The sequence below is a fragment of the Engraulis encrasicolus genome, chromosome 12, assembly GCF_034702125.1.
Source record: "Engraulis encrasicolus isolate BLACKSEA-1 chromosome 12, IST_EnEncr_1.0, whole genome shotgun sequence".
Classification (NCBI taxonomy): Eukaryota; Metazoa; Chordata; class Actinopteri; order Clupeiformes; family Engraulidae; genus Engraulis; species Engraulis encrasicolus.
In genome coordinates this window covers 3,389,459-3,404,246 of record NC_085868.1, presented here as the reverse complement: position 1 = coordinate 3,404,246, position 14,788 = coordinate 3,389,459, and the positions used below count along the sequence as shown (strand labels likewise).

Genomic DNA, 14,788 nt, shown 5'->3' with positions numbered 1-14,788 from the left:
GCAGGAAGCGAATGTCAACATTTAAACATAGATTACTACACAAGCTTCGATATGGTCACCAAATATTTTGGGACTGTCCTTTATGTTATGCATACACTTTGGAATTAGATCAGAGTCTTGTAGTTACACGGGTATATTTGATTTACCTCAACGGCACCCTGTAGCCTACTCAACTTTACAAACAGTTACAGGGCACATGAGAATCCTGTTCAGATCACAAAAGCTACCACCACACCAGAGAGAATCACGGCGGATTCTCTATCTCCCCACGGGTCTCACAAACACAGGCTTCACACACATAGGAAACACTGATCTTACCTTTATCTCGTACATCAGGTCCATGCGCCGCTCTTTTCCACTTTGGCGTTGCGCATGCTAACGTTGCTTTAGCCTGTGCTGTCCATCCAAAGCCACATCTATTCGAGACGCCCCAAACGTCCAAAGCAATTTGGCATTGAATATGAATATGAGTAGCCGCGAGGATTTGTGTTTCGTGAGGCTCCTTAGTCCTTAGTAAATTGTTAAGTCGTACAATTCCATGCGAATGGTCTTCCACACATTCTCGCCGGTTGCAAACGGGACACAGGGGAAACAAAAATAGTTTCTGTTGTAGAACTCACTTTGAAATGATCGGGTAGTTATAACCTTCTGACCACCTGCAGTAGCAAACCCTTCAGCTCTGTCGGTCCTCCATTCTTTATCACATATTTTCCTCTTGGAAATCCAACTTTGAGAATGCTCTTAGTTTCGTTATGAAATCCACTTGTAGCAGACAAAGTGACCAAGCTAGCCAACAACACCGACTGGCTGTGAACTTCAGATTCGCTATGACGTAACTGGCCAGCAATACTCTCAATGCCAGAAGGAGTCTGCGGCCAGGCTACTCCTCGCCTCACCATTGTTTTCAGTGGGCGTTATGCCAAAGCGTTCAGAGTAAAGAAATGATAATCACACGTAGAAAATAGTAGAACATTATCAGGAATTGAGGGCACGCCATACATACTTCTATTAAGTGTATAAAAACGTTTAATACAATATTACCAGGTTGCATTCACAGAACGAGCAAAATGGCGCATGCGCTGAAGCTTGTTAAGGAGGGATTGCGCAATCCGGGGTGAGGCCAGTTCAGAGTTGGCCCAAATTCACCGTATTCGGAGCAATTTGACATGAAATGGGCAAATATTATGATTTTGGCCACGGAAATGATTGAAAATGAGTGAAACTGTTTAAATACTGCTCAAATGGTAGTTATGGTGCAGATGCTCGAAAACAATAGCTGTTATTGTTATTATTATTCACATTTACTGCAGCTCATCATTCTCAGATCTGGCTGGTGAGGCCGTGCCTCCCCTGCCGTATTGGAGTGCACGTGCCTGCACCATTTAATCCCTAAGTGACTTTCGTCATCCACTCCTACAGGGGTCAGCGTTTGCTTGCGAGGCAAAGCCACCATGCGTCTCCTGTGGGTCCTCCCTTTGCTGGTGGAGGCCCACAACAAGTCCTTCATGCAGCACTGTGCCAAAGAGTGCGACTGCCAGGAGGAGCTGTCTGCCAACTGTACCCAGGCCTCCCTCACCCACCTTCCCAGGCCCCTGCCCCCGCAGACAGAACTTCTGGATCTCTCCCACAACCAGCTCACCCACCTACCGCGACGGGCCTTCATCTACACCCGCCACCTGAAGGTAGATGAGAGTGTCTGGGTTTTTTTTTCGTAATTTGTTTTCAAAATGTTGTAGGGTGCTCATTCACACATTTGATCAGTTACTCTTGTAGCCCCATAATGCACGCTGTAGCACCAGTGGAACGCTGTAATAGTCAAAAGTTAATTACCATAGTACTACTCTACTATGACATAACACAGGGCCTTTAGTAATGCACTACGACTGGTCATTGCCATTCTGGTTTATTTATAACGGCGTGTCTTAACGGGAGTAAGTTGAAGGGGCCAATGTGGGGTCAGGGGTTACAATAATGAAACTTAGATGGTGGTGATAAAGTGCTATGTTCCCATCAATAAAATAGACCAGATTCAAACTGATACAGCATCTATTCCTATATTGTATCACTACACACAGTGCACGGCTCATTACTGCTGTATTATTACACAGAAACATAACAGGCAGAATAAATGGGGACAGTCATGGGTAAGCGGTTAGGGCGTCAGACTTGAAGCCCAAATGTTGCTGGTTCAAGTCCCGTCCCGCCAGGATGGTGGGGGGGGTAATTAACCAGTGCTCTCCCCCATCCTCCTCCATGTAGTCAGCCTGCCAAGCCGCAAAAATATATGTTTGATGGCATTTTCTGTTAAAAGTTGGCAACCATGCCAGAAGTTATCAGCATGGGCTAAGGTTTCAGAATCACCTGGTTGCCAACACGGAACTTGACCTTTAAGGTCAAATATGAAGGTCAAAAGGTCAAACACGGTCAAATAACAGTGTTATTTAGTTAAAAATTGTTAAAAAGATGTTAAATGTGGGCAACCATGCCAGAAGTCATCGGCATGGACTAAGGATTCAGAATCAAATTGTTGCCAACACATAACTTGAGCTTTAGGGTCAAATTTAAAGGTCAAAAGGTCAAAAACAATGTATTTTCTGGTTGGTCTCTTTTGGGAACTGTATATTCATGGAATTCTTTTTCAAATGTAAGCACCCATGCTAGATGCTATGAGCATGGACTAAGGTTTCAGAATCACCTGGTTGCCAACATGGAACTTGACCTTTAAGGTCAAATTTGAATGTCAAAAGGTCAAAAACGGGGTATTTTCTTGCTAATCTTTGTTGGGAACTGTATATTCATGGAATTCTTTTTCAAAAGTTGACAATCATGCTAGAAGTTATCAGCATGGACTAAGGTTTCATGGTCCATGGTTGCCAGCATGGAACCTGACCTTTAAGGTCAAATTTGAAGGTCAAAAGGTCAACCGAGGTAAAAAAATTTTTGGTTTTTTTTGTGATGTGCTTTCATAAAATACAAGTTGTTTGCATGATGAATTGAATAATTAGTAGAGATATTTTGTATTATTTAAATCATTTTAGGTGAGTGAAAGTATTGGAACAAATAATCGTAAAGAAAATAGAACACTGTTTTGATGAGGTTTCTCCCGAAGCGGACAGCGCTGTCAAAAGTTGCATTTGGGGTAAAGTGGTCGCGAGAGTCACACTTCACCTATTGTAAGTATCAGATGACTCTGGACAGTGATCTAAATCCTAGAGCCACTTTAAACCCAAGACCCAAAAAAACCAAGGAAATGTGCCTTTCTGTTCCAATACTTTAGGGGACTGTATATTTAGATATAGGCTTTATTATAAGGGTATGAGTGAAAGTGATTATTTCAAATCGTCAATAACAAGAATGTAATTCATCATATTGTTTCTTTACTTCAATAATGACTAAAACAATAATTAAAATTCAAATGTGATGTCAGTGCATACTGGACATTTATGTATTTAAAGGAGCTATTGTTGCTGTTATTACAAAAAGGTTGTTTCATCCAGATCATGTTCTATCCCTACGGCGTTTAAACATTCTACATTTTAAATCACATGCAGGTATACAGGGCTGTCCTTTCCTCAGGCAACTGCAGGCATGTATTGGCCACTTGGTTCTACAACCACATCTTATCAGTCCGACCGTAAGTTACTATGTGGAACTGGAGGTTTCCTTTGCCACACAGCCATCAATTGGTCTACAACTTTCCAACCACCCATCTCCTCAGTGTCATTGTTAATATGTACTTTGTCAGACTGCAGCCATACATTTGCCTGCTGATTTGCTTATGCAGGATGCAATCCATATGCATCACTTGGTGGTAACATATCAATTGCCTTTTTGTCGTCTGCAAAAAGTTGATCGATACCCAAAGATAAGCATGGTGCTTTGTACAGGTGACACAAAAACGCAAGCCTGGGAAATTGCAACAGAACATTCAACAGTAATCATGAGAACATCAAGAGAAGTGTGCAATACTTGCTCTACTCTTACTGTAGGTTTTATTTCCTAACCATGATATGACAAAGCAAATCAGCAAGTATCCTTCATTGCTATAACCATTTGAAATGCATCAGAAATAACTGAAGAAATTCTTTTTTTCTATGGAAAGCCTGTGAATTGATGGGGCAAAGCAAATTCACTGGTGAGCCAAGGCATATCCCATTTCATACCGGCAGCTTAATGTGCTTCACAAAGAAGAACTAAGTAATCGAGATGACCAGAATGAAAACGTAAAAAATACAAGTTTAAGTTAATTTTATGCTAATGAGCTATGATGAATGTCTAAGGATGACAGGCTAGAGCCCCATCATGATAAGCCAAATCAAACATTATATTATAGGCCTACTAATTATTCAGTATACAGTACCATGCAAACAACTTGTATTTTATGAAAGCACATCACCAAAAAAATGATTTTTTAATTGATCTCGGTTGACCTTTTGACCTTCATATGGTAAAAAAAAAAAAAAGTTAAAAAATTTCCATATGGTAACCAGGTGATTCTGAAACCTTAGTCCATGCTGATAAGTTCTAGCATGGTTGTCAACTTTTGAAAACAATAATTCCATGAATATAAAGATCACCAAAAAAGACTAACCAGAAAATACATTGTTTTTGACCTTCATATTTGACCTTAAAGGTCAAGTTCCCTGTTGGCAACCAGGTGATTCTGAATCCTTAGTCCATGCTGATGACTTCTGGCACCATGCCAACTTTTGAAAAATAATTCCATGAATATACAGTTCCCAACAAAGATTAGCAAGAAAATACCCCGTTTTTGACCTTTTGGCCTTCAAATTTGACCCTAAAGGTCAAGTTCAGTGTTGGCAACAAGTTGATTCTGAATCCTTAGTCCATGCTGACGGCTTCTGGCATGGTTGCCCACTTTTAACAGCTTTGTAACATTTTTTAACTAAATAACACTGTTATTTGACCGTGGTTGACCATTTGACCTTCATATTTGACCTTAAAGGTCAAGTTCCGTTTTGGCAACCAGGTGATTCTGAAACCTTAGCCCATGCTGATAACTTCTGGCATGGTTGCCAACTTTTAACAAAAAATGCCATCAAAAGTTTATTTAAGCATCTTAGCTGCTGATGGCAGGCTGACTAATGACTGAGGTACCGTCCCGCCGCACTGCTCCCCAGGGGCACCATTGAGGTTGCCCCCTTGCACGGGTGAAGCATAAATGCAATTTTGTTGTGTGCAGTGTGCAGTGAGTGAACACTTGTGTGCTGTGGAGTGCTGTGTCACAATGACAATGGGAGTAGGAGGAGTTTCCCAGTTTGGCTTTCTTTCTTCTTTAAATGATGGAAAAAATCAAATGGAAATGTAATAAATGGAAATGTAATTAAGTGTAATAACAAAAATGACATACAGTATATTCTCCCTTTAAAGACACTGATGCTGAACGACAACAACATCAGCAGCGTGGCCGACGGTGCGTTCTCGCCGCTGGAGAGCCTGATGAGGCTGGACCTGAGCCGCAACCGGCTGGCTGCCCTGGGCACAGGCTTCACGCTGGGCATGGGCGCACTCAGGGAACTGGTGCTGGCGGAGAACCAGCTCACCGCCCTGGACAGCCACAGCTTCCAGCACCTGGACAGCCTGCTCAGACTGAACCTCAGCCACAACCACATTCACCTGGTGCAGGTGAGAGAGAGAGAGAGAGAGAGAGAGAGAGAGAGAGAGAGAGAGAGAGAGAGAGAGAGAGAGAGAGAGAGAGAGAGAGAGAGAGAGAAGACAGAGACATAGTAAGAGAGAGGGAGTGTCTTTATACAGTAGTGTGTGTGTGTGTGTGTGTGTGTGTGTGTGTGTGTGTGTGTGTGTGTGTGTGTGTGTGTGCTAAAGTACCGGTATGCATGTATGCATCTTTTAACCTCATCTCGTCCACCTGGTTGCAGGTTAGGGCCTTTGTGTGTGTGTGTGTGTGTGTGTGTGTGTGTGTGTGTGTGCGTGTATGTATGCCTGTATCATTTTTCCTATGTATGTCCTCTTTGTAAATCTCTGTTGATTAAAAAAGTCTGCTAAATATAATGTGATGTAAGGTAATGTCTAAACCTCTGTCACCTGGTTGCAGGTTAGGGCCTTTGTGTGTGTGTGTGTGTGTGTGTGTGTGTGTGTGTGTGTGTGTGTGTGTGTGTGTGTGTGTGTGTGTGCCACAGTATGCATGGACATCTCATCCTCATCTGGTCCTCCTGGTTTCAGGTGCGGGCCTTCGGCTGTCTGAGCACGCTGCGGCAGCTGCACCTGGACGGCAACCGCCTCCCGTCGCTAGGCAACGGCGTCTTCACCATGCTCAAGTCGCTGGAGGTGCTGCAGCTGCGCGGCAACAACATCAGTCATATAGACATCGACACGCTGACGCCCCTGACCAGCTTGGCCCTGCTGGACCTGGCCCGCAACCGGCTCAGCGGCGTCCACTTCAAGACCTTCCTGTCGCTGCAGACCTACAGCACGCACATCCTGCTGCGCCGCAACCCCTGGCAGTGCGACTGCGACCTGCAGCGGGTCTTCCGGAAGCTGCGCAGCGTGCGGCGCCTCCTGCTGGACGACTACGACAGCCTGAGCTGCGCCGAGCCGGCCGAGCTGCGCGGCTACCTCATCAACCAGGTGGCCGACGAGCTGTGCGTGGCCGAGATGGTGACCGTGCTCATCATCACCGTCACCGTGCTCGTCACCGTGGTGGCGGCCATCCTGATGGCCGAGAGGAAGAGGAAGAGGCGGAGCCGCGAGAAGCACTGGACCGACGGCGCCAGCCAGGTCTCCTACGACTCTTAGGTTAGACTTGTAGACACACGGTGCATATTGACTTTCTGGGTTGGAGCTGTATGGACCTGTATGGACTCCTAGGTCAGACTAGAGTGAGTGGATGGTGCATCAGGATGATCTTCTCTCAGTGGAATGCTGTATGACTTAATAAGACCTTATTGTGACTCCATGGGTTTGGCCTGTACTGACCTTTCTTCATCATGATGGCTGGGAGGAAGAAGAGGGTACGGGAGATGCACTGGACCGATGGCCTCAGCCAGGTCTTCTAAGACTCTTGGGTTAGACTTGCAGAAACACGACACATATTGACTTGTATATCGGCTTTCTGGGTTGGGGCTGTCTGGACCTTTCTTCATCATGATGTCTGAGAGTAAGAGGAAGATGAAGGTACAGAAGACGCACTGGACCGATGGTGCCGACAACTCCTGGATTAGACTGGCAGGGAGTGTACATTGGGGGTGGGCGGATGGTTTATCAGGATGATCTGGTTATGGGCTTGATGGGACTCTCCATCTTGAGCAAGAGAAGGATATAAGAGAGACACTGGACCCTGCAGACTGGAGTGGGGCTGTGTCAACCTCTCCATATTACTGTAATGGATGAGAGGAAGAGGAAGAGGAAGAGGAAAAGGAAGAGGGGAATCACTGGACCGATGGCAGTAGCATACGCTGCCATAGAATGTTGGTAAATCTCCCTCCCGAAATCTCAGAAAAATGAGATCAGGGCTGTTTAAAGATGAGAAGCACAGCTTTACAGTGGAATATTATAGGTGCCCCCCCCCCCCCCCCTCTCTCTCTCTCTCTCTCTCTCTCTCTCTCTCTCTCTCTCTCTCTCTCTCTCTCTCTCGTTTGTGGAATATTGCAGGTGGGGGTCCCCTAGCTATCTAGCCTGTGCATTAATGCAGAAATTTGCGAGAGCACACAGAGGACTATGACATAAACACTGCTCCTAAACATTATGACAACATGATCTTCATTGCGGATCATGACAATTAATGAGGCTGAGAGGTTTCAAAGAGGCCAACAACTGATACTTGTGGGACAATGACTAGGATTGGGGGGGGTATAACCTCTCCCTATAACCTTTGACCTAACAAAAGTTTAAGATGTCAGAGACATTTAATGACAGAATGTTTTGAATGTACTCTCTCTCTCTCTCTCTCTCTCTCTCTCTCTCTCTCTCTCTCTCTCTCTCTCTCTCTCTCTCTCTCTCTCTCTCTCTCTCTCTCTCTCTCTCGCTTGTGTACTGAAAACTGCTTTATGAGACAGATTTCTTGTTATATTTCACAATGCCATTTCTTTTTAACACTGGAGATTTTTTCTGCACTGCACTTATACCAAACAGCCCAATTGACTGGTGAAAGGACGAAATGTGAAATGGAAAGAATAGTTGCTAACTTTAAACTATATTGGACCCATTGGTTGAACTTATGCCAAACAGATGGACTTGCTTATGTCGTAATGTGTTGTAAAAGATTAAATGCATTTATCTGATGCGTAAACCACATTATCATTTTCAACTTTTCACAAAGCCAACAACCCTTCACATAAACCTGAATTGCTGTAATCAAATTCAATATGTAAGTAGCCTACTCTGGGATGTCTGCAGAAATAACAGATTCCCTGTATCTCTGTTGACCTCATAAACTAGCCTACTATTAACTTTTTGGGATACTCAAAGTAGGACGTGACACATGATGACCACCAGAGGGCGGCAAAATCACAGCTTTTTTGCACGCGATGCCTCTGGCTGCCACGGTCTGGCTGTAGAACCAATTTGTATTTAAGTAGCCTGGGTTTAGGACATGCACGCAAATCAGTAAACCATTTAAGTTACTTGCAATTTGAAAGAGGTGGTTAGTTAATACTCTATAGTTTAAATGTTAAATATTTTGTTGTAGACGTAGGTGGGCGTTTGTTGCCGCTAAGTTCTGGAACAGGTGCACGTAGCAGCAGAGAATCTCCGATAGGCTAAATACAGACAGTCATAATGCACCAATTATGACACGACGTTCGGTTATCTTGAGGACTATAAAAAGGCGCACAATCCGCATTTCAGTATCATTTTGTACATGCACGTTAAAGAGAATGGACCGATTTTCCCCGGCCCTATTGGGCGAAATAAGGCCGGCGGTGCAGCGCCACATCCGGCTGGTCGTGGAAGCCATGGAGGACGACCATCTGCAAGAGACTCAGGCCTTGAGAGACACCCTGAGGCATAGCGATAAGCAGAACAGGTGTGTGTGCTTGTGCTACAGTGGAGTAGGCCTACAGACAGTGGATAGATACACAGTAGGCCTAGGCTTCTATCTATCTATCTATCTATCTATCTATCTATCTATCTATCTATCTATCTATCTATCTATCTATCTATCTATCTATCTATCTATCTATCTATCTATCTATCTATCTATCTATCTATCTATCTATCTATCTATCTATCCTAGCCACATTGGATGACAGCATCAGTGTAATATGTAATGTAATGTAGCCTAATATTATCTATCTATCTATCTATCTATCTATCTATCTATCTATCTATCTATCTATCTATCTATCTATCTATCTATCTATCTATCTATCTACCTCAGCGATCTGGAGGCTGCCCATCTGCAGGAGCGTGAGAGGCTCCAGGCTTCCGTCCGCCAGTTGAACCAGCAGCTGCAGGAGGTCAAGCGTCAGGCCTCCCTGATCCGCGCCGACCAGGCCTCGCAGACCGCCACGGGCCAGGCAATGATCTCCACCATGGGCCGCCACCTCCAGGAGCTCCAGGACCAGCTGGAGAAGGAGAGGTTAGGAGAGCAGAGCTTTATTGATAATTACAGTGTAAGGTGTCAAGTAGCTTTGATACTACACAATACAGACCTGGACATACTCTGCTCTGAGCAAATGGGACTCAATGTCAAAAAGGTTAAGAATCCCTGAATTATATGATGCTATATAATGCACATACGTAATAAAGTGGCAAGATACACATACAGACAAACAGACAGTACACAACAGACAGGTCAAATACCGGTTAAATACATGTAATAATACATAAGTAAACAAATAAATGCCAAAAACACTGTGTAAAGATATCTTGGAAGTGGAGGTAGACAAAAAGATTAAACTGACCAACAAGCGATGAGTGTAATAAAAGTAAGTCTGTGATGTTAGACGCCAGGCCCAGGAGAGGGAGAATGAGGCCATGAAAGAGATAGAGAAGCTGAGGAAGCAGATGGAGAGAGAGAGGGCATGTCTGCAGAGCTGTGATCTGTTGATCATCCAGCGCCTTAGACACATTGAGGAGTTCAAACAACAGGCCGAGAGGTGGATGCAGGTAAATACTGTAGCACTGTGGACCAACCACAGGCCTTGGAGGGTGGAGGGTGCCAATAAGGACGGTCAGGGGCAGCCGTGGTTTAGAGTGACCCACAATGTGTAGAATTGGCCCCTGGTTCTGACGATTCATATACAATAATGTTATTTGCACAGATCAATACATACATAGGCCAACAAGAGCTTCAAGTCCCTCACTATAGAGGAAGATGATCATGTGGTGTGTGTGTGTGTGTGTGTGTGTGTGTGTGTGTGTGTGTGTGTGTGTGTGTGTGTGTGTGTGTGTGTGTGTGTGTGTGTGTGTGTGTGTGTGTGTGTGTGTGTGTGTTTCTGCTCCTCAGACGACCATGGCATCTGGAGAGGACAACACTCCAGTTGTCTTCCTGACGTGGGGCCTTCGAGAGGAGAGGAGGAAGACCCAGGAGCGCATGCCTCTCTATCATGACGACCTCCAGGTAAAACTAACAGCACACACAGCTGCCCTCACTAAAGATCAAATACACCTAGAGTAGCCCCATAACGCATGCCATTCCACCAGCGGAATGCTGTAGTAGACATTGAAAACACTTACTGTACAGTAACGTCCTTAGAACTACACTAGTGTCATTATACAGTATTTAGTAACATATTACGACTTGGTCATTGCCATTCTGGTAACAGTAAATGTTTATCCGGGGCCATAATATGGTAACAGGGTAAATAATATGAATACACAATGACAAGCTGCAGGTGTGTATGGATGTAGTATGTGCCATTGTAGAACATCAATTAGGGAGAAGGGAGTTTTTGTTCACCCCTGTTAACAATAGTGGCCACATTTATTCAGTTCTTTTTTCTGATTCTTTGTGAATGAATGATATGATTTTATATTTGTTTTCCAAATTGGCATGTTTTGTCAATGCTGAGCCAGCCACTCAGCATTCCTTGACCTTAAACTTTCCTTCATTTTATTTCAGGCTTTCCTGCAGACTGAGGAGCTGGAGAACCACGTGAGGGAGCAGCTGAGGATGGAGGCCGTGTTTGAGGCCCAGTGTGAACAGGAGAGACAGCGCTTGGAGCAAAGCCAGCAGGAGAGGAAGCAACACCTCAGAGCTGCAGCCCAAAACAAACAGCTGAAACTACAGCACAAGATGGAGAAAGAGGCGCAGAAGAGGAAGAAGGCTGCAGCGAAGGAGGAAAAGAGGCGAAAGGAGAAGGAGAGGAAGGAGAAGGAGAAGGAGAGGAAGGAGGCCGAGAAGGCGGCGAAGGAGGAAAAGAAGAGAGAGGAGAAGGAGAGGAAGGAGATGGAGAAGGCGGCAAAGGAGGAGAAGAGGAAAGAGGAGAAGGAGGCAGAGAGGCAGGAGAGGAGAGAGAGGCGTGCGTGCCGCTGCAGCCTCTTCTCCTGTTTCAGGAGTTCTGCCACTGCAGACTAAACCCCTTTGTGTGTCCCCTGTGTGTGTGTCTGTCCTCTGTGTGCTCCCCCTCCCCGTAACCCTCACTGGATGTGTTTGTGTGTGTCTGTTTGTGTGTGTGTGTGTCCCTGAAAGAATCTCCCCCTCCCCTCCCCTACCCTCTTAGCCCCACTAAATAGCTGTTTTTACATTAGAACCATGTTCGGTTCGAGGCTTCATAAATATGCATGAACCTTGGAGGTTGACGGAGCTTGTCTGGAGGGCCGTAAGTGGAGTGAGCAGCCGCTGGGAGTGGCCGCGAGAACGCAGAGTAGGCCTTTATCCATGCCTGTCACACCATGGTTAAATATCAGGAGCAAAAGACTCCTTATCAAAACGACAACAGTAACACATTATGTGCACTGAAATGGCAAGGCAAGTCGTCTTGTGAATTGTAGGGTATTGGATATTGAGGTTGGACAGCAGATTTTAGTCAAAGTTACTGTAGCCTATTCCCTCTGTCCAGCCAAAGTGCAAAACTCGCGAGCCAGGAAGCAAATTAATAACCAGACACCCCATCTTCCAAAAACCTTGTGGGAGATGTTATCCTAATTTCACAGCTGTAGAAAAGCCATGATGATTTTGGTTATGGAATTAAGATGTTTGCACATGATGGCCAATCAGTTACAGAGGGCAACATGTCACAGTTGCAGGGCCGTTGACAGCTTTGGCCGGGCCCAGGACAAAGTCGTTTGAAAGGGTCCCCCAGCCCAATACATACAATGTAATGAGGACCCAATTCTGGATCTCCTCTCTCCCTGGGCCCGGGACAACTGTCCCCTTTGTCTCCTGTCGGCACCCCTGCACAGTTGGAGCTAGGCTCGCACGCTTCGGAACCACGTCTGAGGCAATTCCAAAATCGGCTCCGGCTGGAACTGAAAATGGGCGTGGTAAAGGCAAAAAAAGTGGAGCCACGCCTTGGTGTAACATGGTTCTGTTCAAAACGAGCTAATGGGTAAACACCTAATGTGTTTGGGCAACCCCCCCCCATCCCCCCCCCGTGTATGTGTTTGTGTCGTCCCCCCCCAAAAAAAAAATAAAAAAAAAATAAATAAATAAAAACAAAAACAAAAATTCAATACTACCAAAAGTCTCAGTATGTTGTATTCCTCTCATGACTGATCATCTTTGCATAGGCTAGTAGAAGGCCTAGTAGAGTAACTTCATTCATCCCCAGGGGGTAATTAAGGCTATATAATGCTATAGAAACACATTTAGGACGTACTGTAGACTTAACATTCAAAATACTCATATGCATATGAGCCACGTTATTTTTTCATTATGAAGATCATTCACTACTAGCCTGGGCGAAGCCGACTGTTGACTCCGTTGACTGTTGCTAATTTACTCCATTAACACATGCATATTACATATAGGCTATAAAACAATCACCAGTCAAGGTGTCCAAGCAGAAAATCAAAAGATCAAATATTATCATGCTGAACTCATCACCTCTGCATCAGTTTGAACTTTGTATTATCACTTAACCTGACATACCGTAATTCTTGTTTGTAGTTGGATACAGGTTGGAATACAGTTTGGAAATGTTATAGTCAGGAACAATGTGTGTGTGTGTGTGTGTGTGTGTGTGTGTGTGTGTGTGTGTGTGTGTGTGTGTGTGTGTGTGTGTGTGTGTGTGTGTGTGTGTGTGTGTGTGTGAGAGAGAGAGAGAGCGTGTCCACGCACGTGTGTGTATGTGTGTGTGGTTTACTTTAGGTCCGTGTACGCTTTGTAGTGCTTTGATCCATGTACATATTCTAAAATTTAAATGACATGGTTTAACCTGACTAGAATCTATTCTAGATCAACCAGGTGAATGTTTGGTTGAATGATCACCTTATTCAATTGGCCAGGTAAAACCAGTTCGTTTGGAATATGTGACACTAAGCAATCAAAGAAAATTACCATAAGCATGGTATCGCCCAAGAAATGAAAAGCTTGTCACTGTCACAGGTAGTGTCACAGAGAAAGGTTTGTGGGACAGGAGCAAGCTCGCTAGTGACACCCTGTGGACTCTCTCAGGTAGTGTCAATGAAAGCACTTCAGCAGTCCACTGAGGTCGTTTGACTGTGGCTGTGACTGTCCATAAGAACTCTGGCAGCCTCAGGTTTCGCTGTAGCCTACACAGTAGTGTCTCCCAAACTTTTATTTCCTACAACTGTCATACCATGAGAACCTCCCAACCTTGTTGCTCCTACGAAATCCTTCATCACAGTTTGACTGGGCTTCATACATTTGTTTTCACCAGATTTTTTCATGGTCCCAACAGTTTGCTACCCTTTTTGTTGCACATGCCCCTGGTTGAGAAACACTGCTGTACAAAAATTGCCCCTAACACATCTGAATCATCACCAGCTTTCATTTCTTTCTTTCATTTTACACTGTTTAAATAGGCTATTGTAAATAAATACCATTCTAAAAGCAGGGAATGTCTAGTCACCGATTAACTCCAAGTTGTAGTAGCAGAGGAAGAGCACAGCCATTGTTAGAATAGATTTTACACACTTAGGGTTGCACTCTCTGTGCAGCATGGTCTTTGCTTGTAGGCCTACTTTGCATTATATGAATGGGTCACTAAACCTGAGGAGTGGGACATCTGTTGTAGACTATATAGCCTACTGTAGGACCTATGCCAGTGTTAGTTTCACATTTAAATAGTCAGCTGACATGGTCTTCACCCTTAATAGGCCAATATCAGATAGTTTAGGCCTATTAGTTGATACTTCAAATGCAAAAACAAAACAACAACAAAAGCGCATCTATTTCCTGCAAAGGTTCTTTTGGTGCTAGTGCCCAAATACTGTAATCTTTTTTTATATAGGCTAGGCCTATTTATCTGTGATCCACAACGTTATGCTTTAGACCTATCCTACTGCACAGGTTGGTATAACCACAGACGTATTAGGTGTGTGGGTATAACAGCCCCTCTGTCAAAGATAAAGCTTAACTCAAACACCAAATCAAAACATAATTGGGTGCTCATAACTATTCCAGGAAGCTCACAACAAGAGAAGGCTATGTTCAGCGGCCACATTAAATTTCCCCTGGCATCACGCTCATCCTACACCAAGAATAGCAATTATTACACACAACAGTCACTTAGATCTAGTGATGGGGGATGAGACAGGCCTACTTGGGGTGTGTGTTTGTGTGTGTGTGTGCGTGGGGGGGGGGGGGGGGTGGCTGACGTCAAACAGGAGAGACGACTGCAACAAAAACAAAGACACTTTGTTATGACGCAGTTTCCGCCTGCATTTCATTCGCTCTTGAAAG

The 14,788-nt window shown here is 44.5% G+C and overlaps 2 protein-coding genes across 2 annotated transcripts; both read left to right on the top strand.

The window, feature by feature from the left end:
• Positions 1–1,440: 1,440 nt before the first annotated feature.
• LOC134459974 (leucine-rich repeat-containing protein 15) lies at positions 1,441–6,791 on the top strand. Its single transcript, XM_063212479.1, has 3 exons — positions 1,441–1,682; positions 5,392–5,646; positions 6,202–6,791. The coding sequence occupies exons 1-3, from the start codon at positions 1,452–1,454 to the stop codon at positions 6,772–6,774; spliced, it is 1,059 nt and encodes a 352-aa protein (XP_063068549.1). The 5' UTR covers positions 1,441–1,451; the 3' UTR covers positions 6,775–6,791.
• A 2,061-nt stretch (positions 6,792–8,852) lies between these two features.
• Positions 8,853–12,530, top strand: LOC134460188 (trichohyalin-like). Its single transcript, XM_063212638.1, has 5 exons — positions 8,853–9,001; positions 9,356–9,556; positions 9,924–10,086; positions 10,427–10,540; positions 11,042–12,530. The coding sequence occupies exons 1-5, from the start codon at positions 8,853–8,855 to the stop codon at positions 11,495–11,497; spliced, it is 1,083 nt and encodes a 360-aa protein (XP_063068708.1). The 3' UTR covers positions 11,498–12,530.
• Positions 12,531–14,788: the final 2,258 nt, after the last annotated feature.